The sequence below is a fragment of the Neodiprion lecontei genome, chromosome 3 (genome assembly GCF_021901455.1).
Source record: "Neodiprion lecontei isolate iyNeoLeco1 chromosome 3, iyNeoLeco1.1, whole genome shotgun sequence".
NCBI lineage: Eukaryota > Metazoa > Arthropoda > Insecta > Hymenoptera > Diprionidae > Neodiprion > Neodiprion lecontei.
The window spans coordinates 41892189-41920014 of NC_060262.1; the positions used below are offsets into that span (position 1 = coordinate 41892189).

Genomic DNA, 27826 nt, shown 5'->3' on the forward strand with positions numbered 1-27826 from the left:
AGGATGAATTTCCGACCATGGGTGTCTTACCTCGAAATATTTGTCTAGGCAGCCCCCACAAACCCTGGGAGTCCGTCCAGATCACCCTGTATAAAATATCACACCAGAGTCCTATTTTCTGATAGTGCGAAACAAAACCGCGGGACTAATGAAAGCGATGTCAAGCTTGTTACGTATCGTCGGGGATAACGAAGCTCGCAGCGACGGTATTATTACAGCAGTACCTCGATTATCCGAATTAATTGGGACCGAGCTTAGTTCGGATAGTCAAAAGTTCGGATAACCGAAAGGCAATTTTTACCTTAAGGTATCATAATATATACAACACGAATTTAAATTAACAAACAGTCCGTATTAAACATTTAAATACATATCGAATCTCTTTGACGCATCGAACAATTATTTTATTACTTTGGTTTTACATAGTCGTCTGTTGTTAATTGACGACTTCACATTTTTAAGCAAGCACTTTCACTGCGAAGTGAAGAAATGCGTTACACCGAATCACCAGAAAATATAGTACATTGACAATTGTGATCACGGTGAAAATTGATACGTGCAACACGTAATTCGTGCCTTCGTGATCAGGGTGGCCAGACACCTGAAAAATATGGAAATGTCAGGGGATTTTTAATTTGGTCAGTGGAAAAAAATTGAAAATATCAGTTTTCTATCACGGGAATTAGAAATGATGTTTTGAGGTAACAAGCTTACTTTTTTTCGTAAAAAAAACATAAATTGGCCAACTTGACTTTCTTGTACATTATATTTTTCCCAAAAATTCGTGCTCACCCTGGCAATGCACGCGTAGAGTGTGAGAGATTTTTCCGTCAGGTCCGTATCTTGCATTGTACAATTAGGTGGGTGGTCACCTATCGTTCAGCTGTATCGCATACTGCATGCCGCATACAAATTAGTAGTTTTAGTAGCTCGTGATTAAACGACAACGCCATCGGCATCTTACACACAGCCCGGTGCAGTGTTCGATACGTGCATGTGTTTTACCTTGTAGGTAGGCGACGCAGAGACGACGAGTAAAATCGAGTCGCGACAAGGAACACGAATTGAGAAATAATTGTCGGACGAAAATCCAGCGACGGTATATCTTTCATTTTTATGCGATTAACTCTACCTTTTTTTTTGTTTGACCTCCGTGCAGTAATCACGCCGAAAAAGTCCTGCACCGCACCTTCTCTAAATATTTTTTTCTCCGATTGAACTCTCTTGTAACATGGTGTCGAGTAAAAAATTCGTAACAAATTGAAAGACATTAAAAGTGGAATATTTCCAGAAGACAAGAAAAATTCAAGGACATTTCCAGGGCCACCGGACACAATGTCGGTAACATTGATTCACAGCTCATGAAACAGTCGATGAAGTCATCCGAAGTTGGAATAGAGTAATTGTTGCGACATGTACAAACTTTCCTTCTTGACGGCGGTTAAGCTTTGTCTACTATGAATACTTGACTGTACGACGATGGTTTTGGAGTGATTGGAATTCATGGTAGGTACATGAACCACAACATAACGCTCGTACAGCATTCGGTCGTTTGAAACTTCTTGAGGCGAGCGAGTTCAATCAAGGTGGCGTCGTCATTCCAGCTGTAACGCTCTTCGAGCTTCTCAAAGTATTCCGGAAGACTATCATAGAATTACACGATTTCTTTTTTAGTCTTTCCTTCGTACATGCGTGAAAACGCTCAGCGATTCGATCGGATATGTAAGACGTCAACTAGTCTAAGCGAGCGTTTACCTGTAAGGTGCGTCTCTCGTTCTTTGCTGCGGGATCAATTGCTGCAGGCGGAGATGAAGGAACAACAAGAATTAGTTGGCGCGAATTGAAGTATACGTATGTATTCTGCAAGAGTCTAAGTAGTGGTGGACTATTCACGCTACTTAAATGCTGTAGTGTAATTTCAGGCAGACGTGCAATAGTCTTGCCTCTCGAGTCTTCCGCTTCAGTCAGAGTTATGGGGTGAATGTCGTATGCTGACATACCGTTTTGTGTATACGTTATGTGTGTAGTGTAGTATAATTAACTTACATCACACCGTCTTTCAATATTCTACAACAAATTATATGTTATATGTAAACTTGGTAACGCAAGTTGTTCCTAGTAATGTCAATACATGTTATAGGTACAAGAGATTACAGCTGCGATCTTACAGCGCCAAAGATATTGAGGTGGATGTACAATTTAGGATTGGCCGTAAAAAGATCATTTTTGAATTTTGACCTACTCGCTCCCCAAATTGATTCCAGATAATTCATAAATAATTCCCTAATTTTTTCAGGCCTTCATCTCAACTCTAAGCCATGTCCCAAAGAGGATGGATCCCATTCAACCCTTTTAGAGGCACATCAAATCTATCGAACGGATTTAGATAAAATTTGGTATAGGGTATATGAACTCAAAATTTGAAAATTTAAAATGGCGGAGATGATATGGTGAACCGAAATCCAAAAAATCATTCTATTTCGATGAAACTCGGTACCCGGGGGTTTTCGAGGTCACTGATTACGAATCTGAACTCGAAATTACAAAATTCAGAAATGCTGGATCCAATGTGACAATATCAGTGACTTTTGAGCTTTTGGTCCAACGTGTTGGACCCGCCACTTTAAATTTTCAGTTCAGATTGGTAATCAGCGATCCAAAAAATCTCCTCAGACCAAAGTTCATCTAAATCCATTCGGTAGATTCGATGTGCCCTTGAAAGGGTTGAATGGGGAAATCCAACTTCTTCGAGGCACGGGTTAGAGTTGAGATAAAAACTTGAAAAACGAGGGAATTATTTTTTAATGATGTGGAGCTGATTTGGCGGGGCGAGTCAGTCGAAATTCAAAAATGACCTTTGTAAGGACCACCCTAAGGTGCATCATTTCTATGGTGTATGCACTCAATTTTATTACTGCTAGACAAAATTAATAATATGAAGTGAAGTTAGTAAATGATAATACAACAGCATATAACATTGATATAGAATTTCCACAAGGTTGTACGTGTGTAGTTATTTTTTTTTTTTACCCTCTTCTTTATTTTTGTAAAAAATTCGAATATTAAAATACCTTGGCCGTGGCCTGCAGACTGGCCTGAAAGTTCTGAATCGTAAATTTGACGTGTGGAAAAAATCGTGGTTAAAGTACGAGAAAGAGTCTCAAGTAAGTTTAATAGACGAACGGGTTTGAACTTTAAGATGCAGATTCTATTGCGCACTGCACTCCTTCGGCTTTAATTTAACCGAGCTGCTGCTGTTTGTATACAATTCCCTGAATATCCGATGTTTCCTAAACATACGAAAATAGAGAAAACGAACTAAAGAGAAACAGAGCTAGTCAAGTAATGGTCGGAGTAGTTTAGCGTTAAAGTTTCCTAAACATATCGCGGCGTTTCTAGACCCACGGTGCAGTTCAGTAAATCTCCGCCTCTCTGCAGTTTCAACGTTTTTCTCTAAAAAAAATAAACAAAAATAATAAAATAAATAAATAAGAAGAAAAAAGCAATGCGGTACAAATACAATTGCTTTGGTCAAAATCCTCTCGCTACAAACGTATTACCTATTCGATGACAAGTTCATTTCTCGGGTTGAATTTTCGCCTTTCTACGGGTGTTGAAAAGTTCTCATCATCTTTGAACAGCGCCATCGCGATGCAAACCGACGCCGTGTACACGATGTAAATCTAATCTCTCTCTCTCTCTCTCTATATATATATATATATATGTATATATAGTATACAGTATATGTGTAGACCGTACGCACAGGTTGACTTTAAATATAGCGCAGACGCCTAAAAATGGCAGCACGCGGGTGGGACGAACAAAGATGGCCGACGCCGACGCCGGCGACTTCAAGGTCGCCGCGTTACCTCGACGGTGTCGGAGGGCATGGCGAAACCGGGTCACGCTTAACCCTCGACCCAGGAGACACCCGGTAGCGTAGAGTTACTACGCAGCCTTCGTCCTGTGCGGCATTACGCCCCGACCCTTCGCAATCAGCCGAGGGTGCACCAACTTGAACTTATTGTTACCGCTTATGCCGTTAATAACGTGTAAAAGGCTTGAACGCAGTCCAATCGTACCAATTATTTTTCAATTTTCACGAGCTTTTTGGTATTATTGTATAGTAATTGTATAACAATTTATAAATAAAATTAAAAAAAGAGATAGTACAGAGGGTACTAACTGTCAGGGAATTTTCATACGTCCGAAAAAATCGGGAAATGTTAGGGAAATCGGGTATATGTGTCCTGGAATTTTTTGTATTTTCTTCCTCGCTTAGTGTACGATTTTAGTGAAATGAAGCAAATTATTCTCCGTGCGACAATTGGCGGGGTCGATGTGAAGAGGGTGTAAGTGACGAAAAATACGGTTTTTGGAGGAATTTTAAGAATTGATAAGACGATGTTGAACATTATGTAAAAATTATGAAAAAATATGAACAAGTACTGAAAAAAAAGATGATACTCTCAGATCGATTTTTCTACCTTCAATGTTTCGAGAGAATGGCTAATTCTAATTCTCCGTTAGTTTCTTAGAAGCGGGGTGTTTATTACTTTATTTGGTAATTGGCTTTGAGCAAAATTGAACTGAAAGAAAAAATGGACTTTTTAACTTACGATAGAGACATCTGATGCCTAATTTTTTAATAATTTTCATGAAAAACGTGAGTTTGGTAGTAAAGTTAGGTTGAAACGAATGCTGGGAAATGTCTATTTTCGTTTGGTATACGAGGAAATGTCAGGGAGTTTGATACGTCATTGACGCTAGATACCCTGGATAATGATTGAAATATGTGCAGACAAGCGTGTATAATTGGAGGAAATTTCATCTTGTTACGGTTAGTTAGTTAGAAAATTACAGTAAAATCCACAAACAGTAATCTAATCCTAACCTAACTTCGATACTAATATTCATTTTCTGACCCGTAGAACCTACAGCTGTATAATTTTCGATTATGTTAGATAATGAAAACAGTCAATGTCTGCATAACAGAGTACCCTGGTGAAAATCTCTTCTACTATGAGTTTTTACAGAAATCGGAACATTTCGTACTATTTCATAAAAAATTGTCAATTTTCGTTAAAAATATTAGTAGCTTGTTGAATTTTTTTCTGAAAAAATACAAATTTTCATGACAATTTAAAAGTTTTTATGAGAAAGTATGCATATTTACTATTTTTTGCACGAAATATCCCAGTTTCCGTAAAAATTCGTAGAAAGTCGTAGAAATCATTTTCACCCGGATAATTTGTAGAACTGAAATTTTATCTCTGTTGTAACTACAACGTGGTGTCCAGTGGTCCTGAAAGTCCTCGAGGTCCTGGCAAATGTTGAATTTTGCTTGCCCTTAAAAATTCCTGGAAATATTCTATTTTCAAGGTTTGCTGTGAATGATATATTTACTTGTGTACACCGAGTACATGTTTAAAAAAAAAAATGTGTATTCCCGCATCGAATCGGTTTTTTCGTTTTTCCCCACTAACAGGTTGTAGTAGAAGTAACGTATAATATCTCTTACGTTGCATCGAGCCGATTACGTACAGTACCCTCTGCCGTCTGCATTCGTGTATTTTTGTTTTTCCCGAACGTCGTTGAACAACCTGAAAATGTCCCGGAAACATCCTTGAATTTGTTAGGGATTCCATACCGATCACCATGTTTAAACAAACCAAGAAAAGTGTTACCCACCGAGCAACGTCAAACCAACCCGGCGACGCCGACGGCTGTGATAATTTGCATCGTAGGCAACATCGTCTCGTAACCGCGACAAAACCGCCGCTGCAGACTTCAAGCGACGCTCCTCTGTAATTGGACACAGAGCGATGGCAGTGACCCATGACCCGGATTAGAACTGGGCGAGTGCAGGAGGCTGGCTGGTTGGCTCACTCACTCAGGGCAGTCAGGGGGTGTTTAGGGTGGCTGTGCCGCAAGCCTAGACTGCCTCGGGACCCTAGAGGGGCGGGGGGGGGGGGGGGGGGGGGGGGGCGTTCAAGTTGAGGTTAGGTAGCGCCGAGTTTGCTTGCGGACGTTGGGTTAGGTTAGGTTAAGTTAGGTTAGGTTAGGTTAGCTTTCGCGGGGTGTACGGACCTCTGTATACCTGTGCGTGTCGATATATGTACACCTTATACCCACACGACCGTTCGATCGATTTTCCTCCTCCTCGCGTCTTCTGTAGCGGAACTCAGCGAAAGCCCGTGTATCGAATTTAAGACTCATGGATGCACTGATATATATATATATATGTGTGTGTGTGCATAAAGGCAATCAGAGCGGAAATCTAGATGGATTGTCCAGGTTTAAACGAGCCGTCGGTAACGGTAAGAATGACCGAAAAATAATCGATTTTCGAACTCGATTTATCGACCGAGTCGATTATTCTTTCATCGCAAAACGGTTTTTGGTTTTTACTCCCATAGTGAGAGAAAAAAGTCATTGATTCAACTAAATGTGCGTTCACCGGCGGCGAAGAGAAAATATTTTATATTTCAATGCTGATGATTCGAAGAAAATTGTTCACGTTAGAAGCGGATGCGTTTTTCTTAAAAACCAGACACTCGTCAACCTGAAGATTTTACTCACAAGTTCATTGCTTTCAGATCCTGAACCGAAGCTTCTCTTACCTAAAACAAAACCGCTTCAGGAAAACAAACATTAAAATGGGGAAAAATAAAACTTCTACGCATCTATTATGATATGACGAAAGAAATTTTTACTCTAAAAGAAACTGAAAACTAAAAAAAATTGCCCTTGTGTTAATGTTTCAAATAACGACCCATTTCATCAACTAACTGATATTCCTATTTTCTATCCCCCTCGAAAACTGACAAGATTCTTTTCAACTTGTAATAAAACAATCAGTTCGGAAGATAATTTAACGATTCGTTTGAAATATGGCAGCACGTCGGCCCCCCCCCCCCCCCCCCCCCGCCCCTCCAGCCATACAAATCGCGCTAGTAGTTTCATTCCGTGTTTGTCAGCCGTCGAATTGCTCAACATGTAAGAGGTTTCGGTTTTTCTTGGTCGGCCCTCTCGGCCCTACATTTGCCAGCGTCTGACCCAACGCGGAATGACACTACTGGCAGGATGCGATGCACACTTGGATATGCACTAGCGAATGCCGAATATGTACGTGCAGCTTGCAATTATTCGATACTCGATATTTCTTTATCAGTTAAGCGTATGAGTATTGACGCGCTTAGACCAAATTATTGACTCCGTTTATTTTCCATAATTAAAAATTGAAGGAACAAGATGTAAATTTCTCTACGACTATAAACAATTGCTAGATGGTTAGAAAATAGAATTTCATTGTTGGATGTTTTTAGAACTAAGGGTTAATCAGATACAACCAAGAAAGAAGGCGGTAATTGGGACAGGGTCAGTAACTGGTACACTTTATCTTACTACATATCGTAGAATCGAATAGGTCTTCAATTGTCTGGTGAAATGATTTCGAAGCATGGTTATTATTGTGATTCGTTTCTAGAATCTTGATCGGAGAACCACATAACTAACCACCAATGAATCTGCCACACAGGATGATCGGATTCTGTCGAATGTATGATCTTTGAAAGTGAAAGTGGGTTGATTGAGTTGCGCTGATAATGAGCTACAGCAGCCAGATGTTGATTTTTGGTTTAAGCTGTTTTGACGCACAATATTTTGGTTTTTAATTCTATTGCTGCAGCTTGACTCGCCCTCGTTATTTACCTTCTAACCGTTGTTCTTTCTACTGAACGACTTGACCGATTAAGAACGTATTCATAGAACTCGGAAGAACGATTTACAGGTTTTGCAAGGATTCTTATACCTTATATTCTGCGAAAACATGTTATTTCTTTTTTTTTTCTCCTGATAACGAATTTTACCGTTTATCATTGAAGAAATGCTGAAAAATTCGGCTGCAAACCCGTGCAAACCCGTGAATAGTATCGATATGACGTTATCCTTAATCCGACTTGATAGATGTGATAGCACAGTTTCTTATTGTAGTTTGCAGTCATTAACAAAATTTACTCTCGTACGACGTTTAGCTGTGCGGAAAATGGTTGTGTCACAATAAATTCGCTATTTTATAGACATTGATCCTACTAGTATGACAGTTATCGACATTTTATTTACCTGTGACATCGGTTCAATCCGCCAATTGAGAGAATGTCTGAATGGCATCGATTGCGTTTAAGAATAAAAGAGAAAAATACCTAAGCTAGAAGATATAAATTGAAAATCAAGCCAGGTTCTCCTTTCAAATACGTACACACACCTATAATAGTAGCTCCTCGTCAAAACGTTAATAAGCCAAACAACGGATATAATGTTTGTTTTAAAACGGGACTCAGTCTGACAGGATCTTATCGCAATAATTAAAATTGCAGATGTTTGGGGGAAATCGGTTAACATGTATTAACCTGACTTGTAAATTTTATTTCCCGAGCGGCAATATTCTTATATCTTAACAGGTTTACGTTACGTAATTAAGATGTTACTCTAGAATACCCTGAATACATTAATAAAATCGCTTTGAAACAGTAATAGAAGCGAAAACGGGTCTAAATCGATTAAAATATTTATCACAGTTCATCCCTCAGTTATATCGTACATACCTGTGTAAAAAATAGGCGAAACACATGAATGGATTGATATACCGTCCAGTCCATACTAGAATTACTTATATAGAAACATCATTGAACTCCGTGGCAATGTTGTTCCGATACTCTATAAGCCTAAGAAAAATCGTGTAATCATATCGTATTATATTTACTACAGTGTATGTCTTATCTTTATGTTTTAGCTTCCTAGACAAAGTAGCGATAGTGAAACAACTCGACTACACACCTACGGAACAGGTGAGCGATAATTCCTCAACATTTTGTTTATATACTAATTTACATCCATTGGTGCTAGATCATCCGACGATTGCAATATGTACACACTTGTTTAAAAATTTGATTTTCGTATAATGGATCGTCGATTTCTATACCGATGTGAAGTTTGTTGTAATTATTATTTGTAGATCGTGATTCTGATCAATACAGTGATGAATAATGACAAATCACGATAAATTGATGGTGATAAGAATAAACACGCACGTTGCTTTTTGCAGGATATCTTGAGGTGTCGAGTCCTCACCTCCGGTATCTTCGAGACGCGGTTTCAAGTCGACAAAGTCAACTTTCAGTAAGTTTTCATATTCTGTATGTATATATTAATTTATTAACTACCTCAACACTTGAATTTACGGGCGAGCTGCTATTTGATTGTGGTTCGGGTTGATAGCGGGAAGCGTTGAACAAACGCGGTAGCAGCTACGTCTAATATATTGGTATGCTATATAATTACGGGTAAATAACGCACGTCCCGAACCGTGATAATGATCTTTTTACAGCATGTTCGATGTCGGCGGGCAGCGAGACGAAAGGAGAAAATGGATACAGTGCTTTAACGATGTGACAGCCATTATCTTCGTGACGGCCTGCAGTAGTTACAACATGGTGCTTAGGGAAGACCCGACGAAACTCAGACTCAGAGAAAGTCTCGACCTCTTCAAGAGCATTTGGAATAACCGGTGAGTGCCTGTTCCTTTCCTCCATCCCTCTCTTCCTTCATTCCTTCCTTCCTTCCTTCCTTCCTTCCTTCCTTCCTGCCTTCCTTCCGTATCCCTTCCTTACCTCCTTTCTTCCCTCTTTCATTTGGCTGGTTGTTTGTTTGTTTGACCGAATGTTTATTCCCCTGTTTGTTTTCCTAGGTTGTTAGCTTCCTAGGACTTAATTACACAGCGTACATTTACAATCTTTAACGTCTAGCGCTCAATGATATTAACGAAATATATCCTTGATTGAACTCTACAACTTATTAAGACAAAATGCTATAGGATTGCATTAATTCATCTCCTTCTAATTCCTACCAAGATTTCTTGTCATGGTACAACAGGTCCGATGACTAAGTTTGAAAAATGTTACTTACATAACCAATAGAGATATTATAGTTCGTATGGCACGTTGTTGCTGGCCTAATTTTGAAATCATTGAAATTATCTCTGCATGCGTTAGCCTGTGAATAAATATACAAGGTGTTCATGTTGACTTTGGACAGACTTCTATGGTGCACGGGGACTGCCTAGGCAAGTATTTTGAGGTAAGACACCCATGGTCGGAAACTCATTCTAACGGCTGTGGAGAGCTTGGAAGGATTTGGTACCGCGCTCTTGTTCCTGGTGCAATGAATCAGACGCGATCACTTTCGACCCAAAGTTTCATTCGGCCGTAGACAACGGTACAAAGTTCTTGTGTGAAGTCAACAAAACGATAAGCTTTGTTTTTTAAAAAAAAGATAGACAATGAGAAAAATAACAGATAATTTTTCGTAGTTCGGAATACGTGAAATTTGTCATGTTTCACAGGAATCCACTACACACTGTGCACATGTACACTTGGGCCTTTAGTTTTCCATAACTTTTTCAAATTCTGTTTATAAGCGCCGTAAATTGTTTCGTTATTTTTTGATTGTCAAGTTTATTGTTTTGTAGACTTCGGACAAGAATTTCGTACTGTTATCTACAGGCGAATGAAACATTGCGTCGCAAGTGATCACATCTGATTCATTACCAAATCCTTCACAGCCCTCGACAGCCGTTAGAATGAGCTTCCGACCATGGGTGTCTTACCTCGAAATGCTTGTCAAGGCAGCCTCAACACACCCTAGAAGTCTGTCTCGAGTTAACATAAACACCCTGTATACCGGGCATATTCGTGGAAATGTCTATCGGTAATTTAAGGTGGAATAAATTCGCCTGCATTTATGCGACTCAAGGTACATTTTACCGATTGACATTTGTTTATTTTTCACGATTGGCTGAAATCTTCAATTTCTCCCCTCACATCTACCATGAAAGAGAAGACACAAGGGTGATGGTTGTATGACTTTCTATATTCGCAGATGGCTCCGTACGATATCCGTAATCTTGTTCCTGAACAAGCAAGATCTTCTAGCGGAGAAAATCAAAGCCGGCAAACACAAGCTCGAGGACTACTTTCCAGAATTTGCGAGATACCAGACACCCGTTGAGCCAGGCGTCGTCGCGGATCCCTCGGAACCCCCTGACGTCATTAGGGCGAAATACTTCATCCGAGACGAGTTCCTGGTCAGTATTGCTAGTCACAATAATCTACTCGATTTCCACTATTGCCGTTATTTGTATTCGAGTTAAGACGATGAGAACATTTTTACATTCAGCGGGCTTGATGTCAACTTCCAAGTTAATTCTGTCATTAAAATGGCTTTTAAATATACGTATCTACATTTTTTGGTTTTAATCAACATCGCTGAATCATTGAGCAAAGACCATTTTTGGTGAAGTTCTTCACTTCTTATGGATGAAGAAATTTTCAATTCTCTATGCCTTTCAAATTTTATTACCAAGTAAAAAATATCACATGCATAATCAATATTTTACCAACTAGGTAAAAAATGATAAGGTTAATGCTGCAAGTCCCGAAATCTTTCTACTATATTGATAGATCTGAACTTATTTTATGTATGCAACCGCATGTATTTTTTAAACCACCAAATCGCGCTTATTCCAATAACACAGGTAACAAAATAGTTTCTTTCCAATTCAATGCTACTAGTAATTTATATTTTTAAAGTAAACCTAATCAATTTTTATTGCCGTCAAAACAATCTCAATATTGAGAAACAACAGTGTTTGGGGAGAAACCGAAACAGCCTCGTACCCTGTTGGCAATAATTTCAGTCAATGTGAAATTATTCGAGCATGTCCCAATAATGGTCATATTGAAATTACTCTCATTCAATGTTTTTCCTATTGACGTCCGGTTTAAAGAATTGAAGTATCAGCAGATTGTTTCGCGTTGAAAATACTGAGTTTATCTTACTTTGCTGAAACAAAATAAAATATAAGCCATCATGATATTCAAAGAAAAATATGAAACTTCAACATATTTTTGCCAACAGTGTATAGCAGAGATGTTTGTCCCCTCCTTGTTATCTCCATGATTATAATATTGCGGATGAATAATTTCAGCGCATAAGCACGGCGAGTGGGGATGGAAAGCATTATTGTTACCCACATTTCACGTGCGCCGTTGACACCGAGAATATAAAGAGAGTGTTCAACGACTGCCGCGATATCATCCAGCGAATGCACCTTCGTCAGTACGAACTATTGTGACTTGGTTCTGGCAGCCGTAGTTTGCTTCGTCCGCTTCTTTACGGAGCCCCACTGCAACTCCAACGGCATTATAGTACGATATCAAGGGGGAAATACCTGTGCCCGTCGATATTTCAACTTAAAATACGAAGTTGTGCCGTGCGTTGAGTACGACAACCTGCAACAGATGCTCACAGGCCTGGTGCGATAACGGAGCATCACCTTCCTGGGCCCTTGGAGCTAGACGAGCCAGGGCTGTCAGGGAAAGGCCGGAGGGCGGGGGCGAAACTGAATTTATGTTTCTCTCTTTCTATTTATCTATCTCTATCTCTCTTCCTCTCTCTCTCTCTCCCTCTCTCTCTCTCTCTCTTTCTCTCTTTCTCTCTCTCTCTGTCTCTTTCTATCTATCTCTTTCGTCAGTCACTGGAGTCCATCTACCGTAACGTATCACGGTATCGTGCTGGTGCAGTACGATAATACATACGTATTTTGTAATTGGAAGGAAGACAAAAAATTAAGAATTACATAATGCAGGGAAGTTGATTACTGCTAAGTCAAGTTGAGCCTGATATATATATTGTGTTATCATATTTTTGTGCCGCAAACGGAGAAAGAAAGATCATGCACGGAGTCGAGTTAACTTATTCATTACCGCAAACATATTGAGGTATTTTATAGAAAACCAGGCAGTTGGAATCAGTTTCCCTGATTTTTGAATCGACATTTTCATTTTGTAATATCTTCACACGGTCCGTGAACGTAATTCATATTTTAAAATTAGGTATACCGCTTTGCCGTGCCTTGTAGTTCGGTTAAGTAGATTGGGAATCTTCGTATCTAACAATCATTTATTGAATGCAGGTAATACAATAATTTTTTGTATTGTTGTAACTCGATTCTATGACAAGGCTTTCTTATCTCTAAGCAGTCGGTAATATGCGAACGAAGGACGAGGAACAAGTTTTGCCCCTTGTTGTCAATTTGATGGTGGAAGATAATTAGCAAATCACCGTGGACAGTGATTATTTTTTATCTATAACCATTACCCAGATCAAGTTCGTAACACCTAAGATAGAGACGTATACGTATGTATGTAGAACTCACAATCACCGAGATCCGAGTATTATCTGATTGTGAAACTTGGTTCACCACTTGAATCTCGAGTTGCGTATGATTGATGTATCGCTGGTACAGTTGCACTGGTCATAGCTGGCTGTAGGGATTTTGCGTGATGTCTTAATTTACGTCGGACATTTGCCTTGGCTGGAACAATCTTTCAGCTCTGAGAGTGATTGGGCGATTAGCCAATTGCCGAGCATGTAATTTTATTCTACTTCTTCTGTACTGGTGATCGTCAATGTTTGTTGTAAACTTCTTGGTAATACGTCAATTGTACACATATTTTATTTACAGTGAGTAAATTTATTTTCCTAATCAGCGCGAGACTAATTATAAACAATTAAGACTTTATTTCCGAATTGCAACTGACGCCATAATCAGTACTTGAACTAACCCAAAGACAATGGGTATAAGTTCAAATTGTCATAATTATTGAGTTATAAAACGCCAAAGTTTTTCTCCTATGCATTCAATGCTGGATAGAAGTAGTGAACGCCGTTTCATGACTTCATCGGAAACGAATACGGCCATACAATTCCAGTGGGGGAAAAAAGTTTACAACAAAAGTTTTATATGCAAAACACGAATCACATTGGTTCAGTTAACATTTTCATGTGAATTTCCTGCAAAGCATGGTTCGAAATGTTCATACTCTGTTATATATAGACATACATACAGACATACATAACAGATATATGTACATATACATACATATATATATATATATATATATATATATATATATATATATATATATATATATATATATATATATATTAATATATATATGTACACACACACACACAGGTATATGTATATATCTGTTGTATATGTATACATATACGAAACGTGGGGCATTCCAACTCAATTCAACCTACCTGTGAATTTCACTTTAAGCAAATGTCATTTTTTGCAATCCATAAGAGCGATAGTTGATACCGCATTTTTAAAGTCAGAGGCGAGTCGATTCGAGTTCCAAAATGCCCCATCTGTATTATGTAGATTAAAGCATGCGTGTAGACGAAGTGACTGCGATAAGATATAAACCCACCCTTGTACCCGGCGACAGGAATAAAAGCGTGCCATTGGATAGTTTGCTAGTCAAGGCGCGCAAAGGTCAGTCCTCCTGTCGTTGCAGGCAGTACTGGTGTTTGACCGCGCGCCGCCACTGTCTTCGTACTCTTGGATTTACTCCCTTTACTCGCTGTATGTTACATGCTGAAGAAGAAAACCTATCTCTATGTAACGATAAGTCGTGGAATTCAAGAGGACAATTTATTATTCTCAATTGCTATGGATACTTTTATTTGGAGATACACACATACTAATATATATATAGATGCATACATACATACATATATATGTATAGTGTATGTACATTTATACACGCGCATATATATATTATTACCTGTTATATTCAATTATAATATTTTACCTTGCAGGTGCAACCTCACCGGATCATTTTATGGACATAAATTATTATTACCAACTAAATTAATACATGCTCCTACATAACTACACACTACACGGTGAATATTATATATGCCTCCTAATCATTTGAACTATAATTTTACAAACTGAAACTGACCCACTTAGGAATCTCAAAAAATACACAAATTTCACTGCGAGAGAGTATTTCATCGAATTATACAGTATTTTGAAGATCATTTCAACCATTGCATATTAAGTATGTGTACAAATATATACAGGGTGTCCATGAATTAATAACTGTTACATTCATCTGCAACAATATTAGAGGAAAAGCGCTGAATACCGTATTCTCTGCATTCTGTTTTTCACTGTCGGGAAGTAAGAGTTTACTGTAAAAACAATTAGAAGTTTATAAAAAGTTTTGAACTGTTCCAACTATGCGTACATGCTGCACAGTATCGACAAAAGGTGAAAAATCTTAGTTCTTTGATTATTCATTTTGAACTAATCTTTTTGTTTGTTTATTATTCAGGTTCAGAGCTTCCATCAAACGTTATGTCGTAATATAACCCATGTAGCAATAAAATTGAATTTATATGGGAAACGCTACTATGACATTGCGATTCAAAAATTTTAATTTGCTCAGCTGGATTTCAACAGCCTGGAGGACAGTATTCGGCAATTTCACTTCACTATACACATAGACGTGCCTTTATTATAATACGGTGCCGTATCCCCTCTCGTACATAATACATCAACTGCAAGTAACGTTCATAGTATTTTATCATATCTATACGTACGTGCATATACACTGTAAGTTTTTCTATCTGTCGAACGATACGTGTGCCTTATTCAAGCAACTTGAATAAAGACGCACGCATCGTTCCGCAGATAGAGACACTCGCTGTGTATTATGTACGTAGTAGATTTGAAAAGAAGAAATAAAGAAGGATAAGAAATTAATTTTCACCAAGGCTTAGTCCAGAACTTTTCATATATACTTCCTATAATTTGTATGAGTTCTGTTCGAGTATCCATATCGCGTAAGCTCGGTCCGTCACCTGTAACTTTAACATGCTCTTTGTGCGATTTGATTACCGTCACGAATGTCAAGCATCATCGTTTGATGTGCAAGTGATGAATAAAAGATCACAAATGTGTATAACTTGTGCTCGTGGGTGGATTTACTCGTTCCCATGCTTATTTTCAACTTTGTTAGTTAAAGGACACCCGGTATACGCGATTATATGTCCCTTGTTGTTTCCTTTGTATTATACTTACTTAATTAATTACTTAATTACTAGAAATTTTACTGTACGCTGAAAACATATTGTATATTTTATTGTGTAGAATTCTAATATAATAATAACAGTGCAATACGTATGGTATATGCATATTGTACATCAAACTCGCGCGTATGTAAGTATATATAGTACATTAATATATCTATTTCGCGTATAGGTTTATGTATAACACACTAACAGGATTGAATGTGAGATGAATGAATATTTAATAATCATAATAATCAGTTACGATAACGCATCACCGCGCTCGAAAAACTTCCTACGTATTGAATACAATCGATATGTACGATTGTAATAGAATTCAAGCCGTGTATTACAAAAAAAAAAAAAAAATTCCCACCATGATAAGCGAGCGTGATGAGGCTAATTTATTGTAATGATCTTTATTCTTTTGAATTATTTGATGACATACGAGTGCGATGTATGTGCAAGTGATGAATCACAATCAGATATATACCTACATCTTGTAGAGTCTTGTTGCATTTTAAATAGATGGATATTTTTCATTATATTCGAGTGTCTTTTTTTATTTCTCTTATTATACTTCAACTTACCGTAATTATACCGTTTTCGCTTCGTTCATTAACTTCCATCTACATACATATGATACCATAAATACATATAACTAACATAACGCGCATAAGATATACATAGATACATACATATTGTAGGTAATATTGATTGTCCACTCGGCACAAAAGCATTATATTGATTGCATATTAGATACAATTAGTATTTGCCAAGAGTATTTTTTATTTTTACAAAATATATATTTTCAGATTTTAACATTGATTTTCACGTTTTGTAAAAAAAAAAAAGGAAAGAAAAAAAATCACACTTTCATCTACAGAGGCATACCGAGTATGTGTATAAGCTGTTAGAAAAACCGCGCATTTAGCGATCAATTACCAAGCAAAAATGGAAGAGAAAATATTTAACTTTATATGAGCACAAGAGAACGAAATTGTATAAGAAAACTAGGCATAAAATACAATACACTTATGGGATTTTCCATGAAAAAAATCTGACAAAACTTTTACATCTTGTAATCTGGGACTTCTTCGTAATTTGATCATGTTCTCGTTAGGCAGATGTATAACTAGAGAAATCATTGCAAGTCTGCATGGAAAACCGCATGATAATTTATTTCACAAACATTTGCCCCTTTCTCACCATCGTCTCATGAAGGTTTAGTGTAATTTTACATGCCTGGATTTAAAACTGTATCAGAATAAATGGAAAAATCATTGAAACATAGAGTAAAGAAATCATTAAAGAAAGTATGAATGCATATAGTATGAAATCTTACCTAAATATATTTATATATACATACACATATATTAAATCATACAAACCGTTTGTAATAAACCTACTTTTTAATTATAATCATCACGTAAAGTTTCAATTATAATAGCAAACCTGTGCAATTGACTAGAAAAATTAGAACTAACTGAACCGTTAATAGTCTCTTAATGCTGTTGTTTTTATTATTACTATCACTGGTACTATGTAACTGACATTATGAGTTTCTTGTTATGCAAAGTAATTTCCATGTAAGAAACAGTAAAGAAACAACAGTCAATGTAGGAATAAATGCTTATAAATTGAAAACCGTTCTATTTGTCTTGAAATCAAGTAATTGGCAAGGTGAATTTTTGGACACATTACTATCGTCGTCAATATTATCATTGTCATCATCATCATTATTATTATTATTATTATTATCATCATCATAATTATTACTACCATTGTTGTTGTTGTTGTTGTTCTTGTTGTTGTTGTTGTATATGTATAGTATATATATACTTATTACATACACCGCCTTGCGCCCAATGTTTTAAAACAGCCCATATATGTCGATCGCACAAGTATTTTTCTGTAATATCTCTACCAACACTAACGATACACGATATACTTATGTATTATTGTACTATGTATATGCAACTGAAAATTCAGGTGGACGCGCATTAAACTTATGTATGTATGTATGTATTTATGTATGCGTATGTACGTCACGCATTGTCACATGTTACAATTAATTATTATTTTAATTTTGAAGTATATAAATGGTAATTAATGTATAAATTGAAAGAAAGGAGTATTGATTTTTCATTAGAGGAATATACTATATATATATAATAGCCAGGATTTTCAGAGCAAAGTAATTATATACATTAGGGTGATTCAAAATAAAAAAATTTTCGATTTTCCAACGGGACACACCTGAAATAGTTAGTTTAGGTAGAAACAAAAATTCTGGCGAAAGATGAGCATTGTCGGTTGAGTGGAAGATCGGGCACATTTCATTTTTAATCTTTTTTTTCCTTTTTATCGAATTTATGATGGATAATTGTTAGTAAAATTTTTTTTCGTCTTTACAGCTGCCAGCGGATCAGTTTGTGTCTTAAATAAGATGTTCCTAGAACTCTTTAGTTGATATTTAATAGGGACGTCTAACGGGTTTTCTGATTATTATTCAATCAAAATACATGCAAAACATTTTCTGACTCAGATTTCAATATTTTATTCAATATTTACACATTTGCCATTACAATGGGTCCCTATTAAACATCAACTAAAGAGTTCCAGGAGCATCTTATTTAAAACACAAACTGATCCATCATAAATTTGATAAAAAGGAAAAAAAGATTAAAAATCAAATGTTCCCGATCCTCCACTCAACCGACAATGCTCATCTTCCGCCAGAATTTTTGTTTCTACCTAAACTAACTATTTCAGGTGTGGCCCACTGGAAAATCGAAATTTTTTTTATTTTGAAACACCCTAATATACATACATATGTAAACATGTGTACGTATGTATTTACATATATATGTAAAAATTGTGATAAAGTCAAACCGCCGTGTGTCCAAATATACATGTATAATTTTTTGTTTTTTTTTTTTCTAAATAATATTATTTCAAAGCACATCTGTTGTATAGTAAATACTATGTTATAGCATACACACACGCACGCATTATTATTATTATTATTGCCATTATTACTAAAGATTCGACGTGTTTGACAGTGGGATATCGCAATATATGGTTGCGAATCCCGTTTGCCAAGCATAATAATACACAATAATTGTATACCACGATTATGAGATAGCTGGTAAAGCATAAATTTTTGATTACTATTACTATTATTGTCATTGTACATGTAATATGTTACTGTAATTATTATTGTTATTATTATCATTATAATTATAATTATTATTGTATATTGCTGTATTCTTATCATGTAAATTTCAAATTTTTATTTTTTCTTTCAATTCGTCACACACATATATATACATACTTGTGCATACGTAGAGCTTGCTATGTGACGGTAAGATGACGAATCGAAATAAATTACAGAAAAATAAACCAATTGATAAAGAAAAAATGTCGCGATAAATCAATACTTAATGACGAGTATATATTGTGAAAAAAATTATTATATGGTAATAACTTGGTCACAGATTGGACCACTAGAGTCATTGCACGCATATGATTACGAGATTCGTAATATACGATGATGTAATTGATAATTTTTTTTAAAGCACTGCAAAACTATCCGTTACTTATGTTTGCATTTATATGTGTGCAAAGTGGTAGAGCTCGGAAGAAAATCTCAAAAACATACGGTTAATTATTCATTCTAGCCTTTGGCGTGCTGTGCTGTGGTATCTACATACATAGCACCCTTTCGCTCAAAGTGTTCATGGGCAATTGTAAAATGTGTAGTACAGTAAAACTTGAATTGACCTACAATACCTTGTGAATAATTTCTCTCGATGCTGTTGCCTGCAATTACAATTGTGCATGCTACAGTAAAAAGAGAGAAATAAATAAGAACGAGACCTGTATGTATGTATTATATATTCATACAGTTACATTTACCTATAATATATCTATTATGGCCAAGCCGATGAACCAGTCAATGACGTATCAAATGCTTAGCGACAATCTCACGCCTGTCTTTGCCTTTTCAATTGTTATCGTTTCATTATAATTTTTTGTGAAAGAAGCTGACTGATACCTACAGTTTAGTTTTGTTTAGTCTTCATTCACAATCACCTGACAGACTGAAAAAAGCAACACGTAGAGAGAAACTGCAAAGACACGCTGTGTTTATCGTGATGCTTCTGTATCTTGGATCGTATATTGTATTTTAATGATCAATGAGCCGGGAATACCGTGAATGTACCTGTCTGGTACATCAGTAATAGTCGTTCGCATACAAGTGCAGCAGAAACAATAAGATGAATGGCAAAGGAAAGAAAAGAAAATCTGTGATTAAAATCAAAATCTGAGTTTTTAAGTCAAACTATAACGTTATTTGTACTATATGTGTATATTTCTTATCAGTTTTTTTTTAATTACAACCTGTAACGTATACTGATTATTTGTTAAAATAATAATGTTAGTGTCAGCTGAATTATATATCCGATCCGTGTATCTTGCAGTGCGCCGAAAGCCATATAGGTATAATTCACAAACAAGGATTTGAAATGTTATTGCAGCTAATTTTAAGCAAGAAAATTCATGCTGCATGTGTTACACTGGGAGAGCCGGAAATTCGTATCTCCATCCTGTATCTCTCCTCTCGCACGACTATATTCTCATTCCAATATATTTTAAGCTCCTTGGCATATTACCTATACGATCCAATCACAATACATAAATAGGTATATATTTGTGGCTTTCGTGTGCAAGGGTACAACATATAATTTAGTGAGAAAGCTGGCAGACTACTGCAAATACTATCGATGATGATGCTGCTGTTGCTGCTGCTGGCTGTCGGAGAAAGTCAAAGATCACTTAAAACAAGAATATACAAAAAATTTAAGGTATCTCTTCACTATGCGACATTCATTTCTCATTTCGAAAGTGTGAATGGAATGACTATCTTTTGCTGTTTAGCTGTTTGTGAATTATCCGTAATGAAAACTAAACAAGTAAATGGTAATGTATGCATGTATAATGTATATACATATATATTATATTATTATATAATGGTATATGTATATACATCGAACATATTGACACACAATTAACAAATTTTTGTACAGGCTGTCTGTTTTGTCGTGCATATATGTATATGTATATTTAAAGAAGATAAAAAAAAAAAAAAAAAAAAATTGAAGTCAGCAAGTTAGTAAACTTGTAGATTATACATAAATAAAATGGCGTACACATATAAGATATGTCGATCCCTTCGATTCATTGTTGCGTGTCTTTTAGAAAGATGTTTAGATCAAATTAACTAAATTGAAAATTGATTAAAAACTATTTAAAGAAAATGATAAATAATGAATAATACTAGTAAAATAAATCTATCTAGGAACAAATAATATAGAAATAATGTGGGAGTAAGGGAGAAATAGCTTTGAGCTCTGAATGGAAAGGGAGATTGAAATTTTAATTACTGAAAGTGAATAGTTATTTGCAATCGTGGGCGGGTGGTTATAGTCTATTCTGTATTTTTAAACGGTTTTCGCACCTCGAGGCTATTTCAATATATTATAATACATATTGCAATTCGTACTGAAATTGAAATGCCAGACCGGCTATAGGATACATATTAAAATAATATAATATAAAAAATTGTGCGCGGGGATGATTGCAGGTGGTACGATTTTGATCGTGATCTATAGACTAAATAAAAATAAATAAATAAATAATATAACAAATTTCATTCATATTCTGTGATGATTGTCTGAATATAAAAGTTTACAAGAACTTGAAACACTAACAGGTTACAATTAATTATGATTATGATTATTATTAGTTCGTTAAACAGAGTAACAGACTATTGTACTGTACTAACTAAATGCGCAAACTGATAAACTTCTAGCTCTAAGATACGAGAGACTAATGAGTATAAATGATCAGACGTGGAACAGCACATGCTACAAAATTATATAATTAAATTATACAGAATTACATTTGTAGCAGGAAGGAAACGTTACGATTCAACGACGTATGTATATATACATATATGCATACATACATTAAACATATGTACGTATGTGCATATATATATATATATATATATATATATACATGTACGTATAACATAACTATAATAGTTTAAAAGTATTTGTTTATCGTTGCGTTCAGAATGATGTACCGAAAAGTTGTATGTAAATTATCATATATTATATTATATCTTCGAAGAGTCATTTAGAATATTCTATAAGGATATTAAATAATACAAAAAATTATATTATATTTCAAAAGCAACACAACAAACCATACTGTACCATACATAGTTTGTGTAACTAAAATAATAATATAATAATAATAACACATGATCATACAATTATAATATAATAAATACTTACCGTATGTCTTATATAAATTACTAATACTTGTACAGTATCCTGTCGTTCCATTTCGTGATGAGTTTCAACTAACTGTTATCTATCGTTAACTAATTTAAGTAATAATTTCGAGAGTACCACTGGGACACATTGAAATGCGATTACATTCATAGATTTTATTACATTCTTTAAGCCTTTATTTATTTTAATTGTACACAATGGCGTGTATATCCAACATATTCACTTTCTCGCGGATCAGATAAATCGGGAAAGCACTCGAGTTTAAGTTATGAAACAAACTGATTATCTTGAAAAATAATAAATTACAGTTACATGGTGCAAGGAACTTAAACTTTTAACAACTAGTGCAGCATTGGTATAATTTTTGTGGAGTAAATAGAATAGCATAAACTGTTTTCTGTACACTCTGACAGAGGTTGCGCATGGAACCTCGAATTACTTGCCATGAGTATTTGATAATCAGATTCCAGAGGTCCTAAACCGATTTTCCAACGTTCATATGCCTCCTCAAATAAATAAGCTGTGCTTTTGATTCCAGTCCTGCCAATTGAGATACGGCTGGAGCCATTTGTGCCACATGGTTTTGGTATCCAGTTCCTGAATTCAATTTCAAGTTAGCATGCCGGTTTCATGTTAAATCAAAGATACATTCATTTAAGCAAGTATAGCATTCAACGTCAGCTTAATGAGTTCAAATTATTGAAAAATGTACAAATATAAGAATTTCATTCTTAGAATAATAATTTCAATACTAAATTATTAGACATTATTAGGTACGTAGTGAGAAGTTTTACGTCATTATATCAACTGAAATATAAAGATTTCGAATAGTCTGACTAAGGTAAGACATGGCAAATATAAGGGGAAAAAAACGCTAAACGTAAATAATCGATTGCACTTACCGCTATTAACCTTTTTTTCTCCATAAGTAACTTTACCGTCGAACTCGTTCAAAGGAACCTTGATATCTGGACCTACTTGCTGAATTGTCACATTCAAATGATCTTCAATTTCTCCCAAGTACTGTGAACAATAATTAAAATCACTAGCCTCAAGATTTAGAATTAGAATAACGTATGAACTTTTCTTCATAATGCGATATAATGTTGTAGTTGCAAAAAAATTGTAGGTACAATTAGAATTTTCTACAGGTTTTTGACACGTACTCTTGGCTCGTTATACCAGATGCAACAGCCACCTTGATCAGTCAGATTTGTGTTGCTGCAATTCCTGCCTCTGGAGGAACACCATTCTCCGTGATACCAAACTTTTTCCGGTACACTGCTTACTAAAGAAATAGCCAAACCCATTCGTTCAGCTCTACCCACTCTGCCGATCCGGTGTACGTAATTTGATTTTTCGTCTGGTAGGGTGATGTTGATCACTGCAAAGAAAACGAAAAGCAATTATTACGATAAACTTGAAATACAGCATATTGTATTTTTATTTTTTCTTCAGTTATGACAGAAATTCTATTGCTTCCAAAACTATTTGAAGGAAAGACCCTAGGTACGTACTGAAGGGAAGACCGGTAATGTCCAATCCTCTGGCAGCGACGTCCGTACAAATTAAAAACTTCACTTCTTGACGCTTAAATTTTTCTAAGTTCGCTTTTCGCTCTTGTGGCTTACGATCTCCGTGAAGGCACACACATGTAAACTCATTACTGCCGATACTCTTTAAATAAGACTCCAAATTATCACAATCGATCTTAGTCCTGCAGAAAATAATAGCACGGTCCATCTTATGCTCTCTTATGGCACTGACACAGTATTCTCCTTTCAAAATTTTAACAGCTTCAGAAAGTGTCTCTGTAAGCAATCAGGTCTCCAGTTATTATCGTATTTTCCACATAGAGATTGATCAATTTATTTAATTTCAATGTACTGGATGCTGTAATTCTTTTGTCTCGACAGTGAATCAGAAATGATAACAACCTGCGGTATTATTTCCTGGTTTGACATTATCCCTGTAATGTACTCCATCCGTGCGAATGTGTGTTCTCAACAACTGCCAGGATTTGTCTTTCTGGGGGTCCACCATGACAACGACATGATGGACTGTCTCTGGAACTGCATCTTCGCCCTTGAGGTCAACCCAGGTTGGGAAGTGCATCAAACGATCCTGAAATACATGCATATCTTCAATAAAGTTACATTTTGCGCCTAGTGTGTCGAAAATCTTGACAATTTCGTGCAATTATGTTTTATTCTTATTAATCAGGTTGGTAAACTCTTTACCGCGAGTTTTTTAACTTCGAAGGCGTGTAAAGTGGCCGAACAGACGATCATCTGCAATCTTCTACCATCACATGTAATTTTTGGAATTTGTCGATGCAGTCTATCAATAAGCTCGGTATATCCTTGCTTCAATAAGCCATCAGCTTCATCGAGCACGAAGAATCTGCATCGTGGACAATTGCAAGATTATTACTTACTCTGCTGCTGTTTCAGCACATTCATTAAGTGATATTCGGCTTTCTACCTGCAATGAGTCAAAGACAAGTAGCCACCTTGTATCAGGTCTTCTAATCGGCCAGGTGTTCCCACAACGATATCAATCCCCGAATTCAATGCAGAAATCTGTTCCTTGACATTTACTCCTCCAATCAACAGGAGCTCCCGTACTTTTGGATTATCCAAATGTTTCTTAAACTGAGTTTTTTAAGGGCAATTAGGACAATATTCGAAAAGGATGTATTTAAATTTCTTGTATTAAAAATACATAAACTGGAAGGAATGGATTTAGTACCAACTCTAAATTGCAGCATAAATACCTTTTGTATCTGATTGAAAGTTTGCTCAGCCAATTCGCGAGACGGCTCAATGATTATGGTCTGTGGAGCGTTGTTGGCTGGTTTCAAATTATCGACACCACTTTGTCTATTTCCGGAAACAGTATTGTCTCGAGTAGAAGACTTTGGAGCTGCGGAAATAGCGATGTAGCCTTCGGGTGGCGAGTGTTTGAAGGGTTGAGCTCCAAAGTTGAATGCCATTTCAGCATTTTTCAATACAACCGCGGGGAAGAATATGGAAGATTTTTGTTGCGCGTTCAAAGAAAACGCTTGGCCCAAATCAACACCATTTTTAGTAAAACGAATTTCAGCATTGGTTAAATCTAACAGGCAGCCAATCACGTCATGCATTCCAAACGGCTCTCCATAACTATCAAACTGCTTGGCATTCGACTTCTTACCAGTTCCACCAAAACCAAATCCAAATTTATCGGTTCCCAGATCCAAGTTTGCCTGTTATGTAAATACATCTAAGTTTGCTATTGTACTGATTGTTGCAAGAGGGGAAGCTGAGATTGTAAAATAGTGACGATTGAGTAAAATATGGAAATTTGCGTATATGTTTGAACTAGACGTGTAGTTTACACATATTTTGAGATCAGTATTCAATTATTGCGACAGGGTCTTTCGTGACAGTGAGTTGATTTCCTTAATTCTTTCCCTATCATGCTAGTGTTACCTGTGGCATAGACCATCCAACACGACAAAGACCTTCATCAGTCACAGTAGCTTCATAATAGAATTTCCCACTACCCTGTACACCTTTGGTTGCACGACAGCCATGCCATTCGCGTTGTTCACGACTTTGACATCGCAAACCATCCGGAGTAACGGCAAGCGCTCGGCCCCTATCAAATAAACTCATCGTCCAGTGTGGGGCTGGAAGATGACGAAATTTTCGAGTGCGCAAATGTGGAATAGACTGCCATAGTAATTCGTGTGTAGGATGGTTGCAGGTTATTAACTGAGCAGCGAGCAAAAAGTGGCTATACACGAAAGACGCATAACCATTGGTACAGAAAAAAATATCTATTAAGTTTCTAATGATTGGCTTTGAAATAAAAACTTACAGACAATGAATATGTTACGTGGAAAACACTTTAAAATCTGTCAATTACATGGATGAAATGCCGACTATCTGCATTACTTCAAATCAAAAAGAAAATATTGCTAATACGAAAGAACTTGTCTCTTGTCATTGTACATAAACTCTAGAGAATATTGGTAGCAAAATAGCAATTTACAGGACTGTGGACTGGCTTTGGAGGTCGTTGCTTTTCCAGATTCGATATCCTTCAGAGTTTCCCATACAGTTTGAAGGATTGGTAAACAGAAGGCACCAGTTTTACCACTACCAGTTTCTGCAGCCATCAATACATCTCCTCCTCCTAAAATTAGGGGAATCGCTTCAGCTTGAACATCTGTTGGCAACCTATAATTCAGAATGTACAATTTAAAATGCTGTAGATTTGTTTTAATCTATAGAATACATAAGATTCTTCCAAACTTTCAGTAAAACGATGGGGCTGCCAATCGGAAATTACTTTTAGAACAAGGATTACTGACTGGTCTATTCATAAAAGACAGTGAAGTGACTGGTAATTAGCTCTGTAACAAACTGTACAGATTTTGACAACTACCATGTTACAATTAATTATTTTCCTAATGTTTATGTGGCATCGCATGTATGAAATGTGCTTGTTTTTTATTATAAGTAGAACAGAGGCATGAAAGGTGCAAAAGTTGAGCATTCTTACATCCAATCCATGTCTTCAACTGCTTTGGCTATCTCAGGCAGTACGCCCATTTCTGAAAGGTATAGAGAAAAAAGAAATGAGTAGTTATTACATGTTGGATATCAGAATAAACATACAAAAATAATATAGAGAAGATTATTTAAAAGAAGCCTGTTATGCATGCTTAGAGCGTAATGTGAGGTAAATAGTATATCGTGTGGCAAGGGATGAAAGTTTGCGATTGCGACAAATGTGCAGTTTGTACCTGAGCGAAGCAGGGGCAGCTATCATACGAGTTGCGATCGTTAACTTTTGGCCCGACTCACACAAAATAGTTTTTATAACGAGTGAAAAGTGGTAGGGCTCTGCGTGGGAGTTTTGCAGGACGCGAGTGGTCAATTTCATTTCCCTAGGAACAAAAGTGAGCTCCCAAGGGACGAACATAAAACAATTGTGGAGTGCATATGTGCGAACCAATCTTTACAAATCTGAGATAAGATTGGCTGCTTTTGCTCTGCTAAACTGTCATGCAAAGCTGCACTTGTCGTGCAGGTGTAATAAAAAAGTCATATTGAATGGTTCAATAGGTCCAAATGACGTCATTTACGTGTATTAGTTATGCAGTGTGTAAGTCCTAGGGCGAATTGAGAAACTGTAATAGTAAAATTCACCTCAGACGAAATGAATTTCGGAGTTTCCGAACATAACCTAACCTCCGAGTCTAATCTGTACAGCCGACAATTGTGGTACGATAAAGGTTCGCAAGGAATAGAGATATCATGAAATACGAACCTTCGAAAGCTGTCATGTTTAAGTTTTGACTTTTATGTTTTCAATTATACGATATGAAACAGCAGTTAGTAGCTCAGACTGCTGAGTGCCGGTCCTGTCAATTTCTTGTTCTGCTTCTGGGTTCTGAATCATGGTTCTGAACCCCG

General features: G+C 36.4%; 2 protein-coding genes across 3 annotated transcripts in view; one reads left to right on the forward strand and one right to left on the reverse strand.

Annotated features, from left to right (window-relative positions):
- The window catches only part of LOC107224495 (guanine nucleotide-binding protein G(s) subunit alpha), a 29384-nt gene extending 15775 nt beyond the window's left edge, over positions 1-13609 (forward strand). Inside the window, exons 6-10 of the mRNA XM_046736047.1 lie at positions 8795-8849; positions 9107-9180; positions 9389-9568; positions 10939-11143; positions 12047-13609. Coding sequence (XP_046592003.1) covers positions 8795-8849; positions 9107-9180; positions 9389-9568; positions 10939-11143; positions 12047-12193 — 661 coding nt within the window. The 3' untranslated portion in view covers positions 12194-13609. The remainder of the gene's footprint in view (positions 1-8794; positions 8850-9106; positions 9181-9388; positions 9569-10938; positions 11144-12046) is intronic.
- An 8898-nt stretch (positions 13610-22507) lies between these two features.
- Positions 22508-27809, reverse strand: LOC107224503 (ATP-dependent RNA helicase Ddx1). 2 transcript variants are annotated; one of them, XM_015664575.2, is made up of 12 exons: positions 27681-27809; positions 26910-26961; positions 26397-26584; positions 25832-26031; positions 25135-25605; positions 24843-25012; positions 24599-24761; positions 24296-24482; positions 23876-24169; positions 23525-23742; positions 23261-23381; positions 22508-22955 (listed from the first exon to the last, which is right to left on the reverse strand). In XM_015664575.2, exons 1-12 carry the CDS (start codon positions 27694-27696, stop codon positions 22834-22836), a joined length of 2202 nt encoding a protein of 733 aa, XP_015520061.2. In that variant the 5' UTR covers positions 27697-27809; the 3' UTR covers positions 22508-22833. The 2 variants fall into 2 exon arrangements, with proteins under 2 accessions (XP_015520061.2, XP_046592002.1); XM_046736046.1 differs by lacking the exon at positions 27681-27809 and adding an exon at positions 27560-27578.
- Positions 27810-27826: the final 17 nt, after the last annotated feature.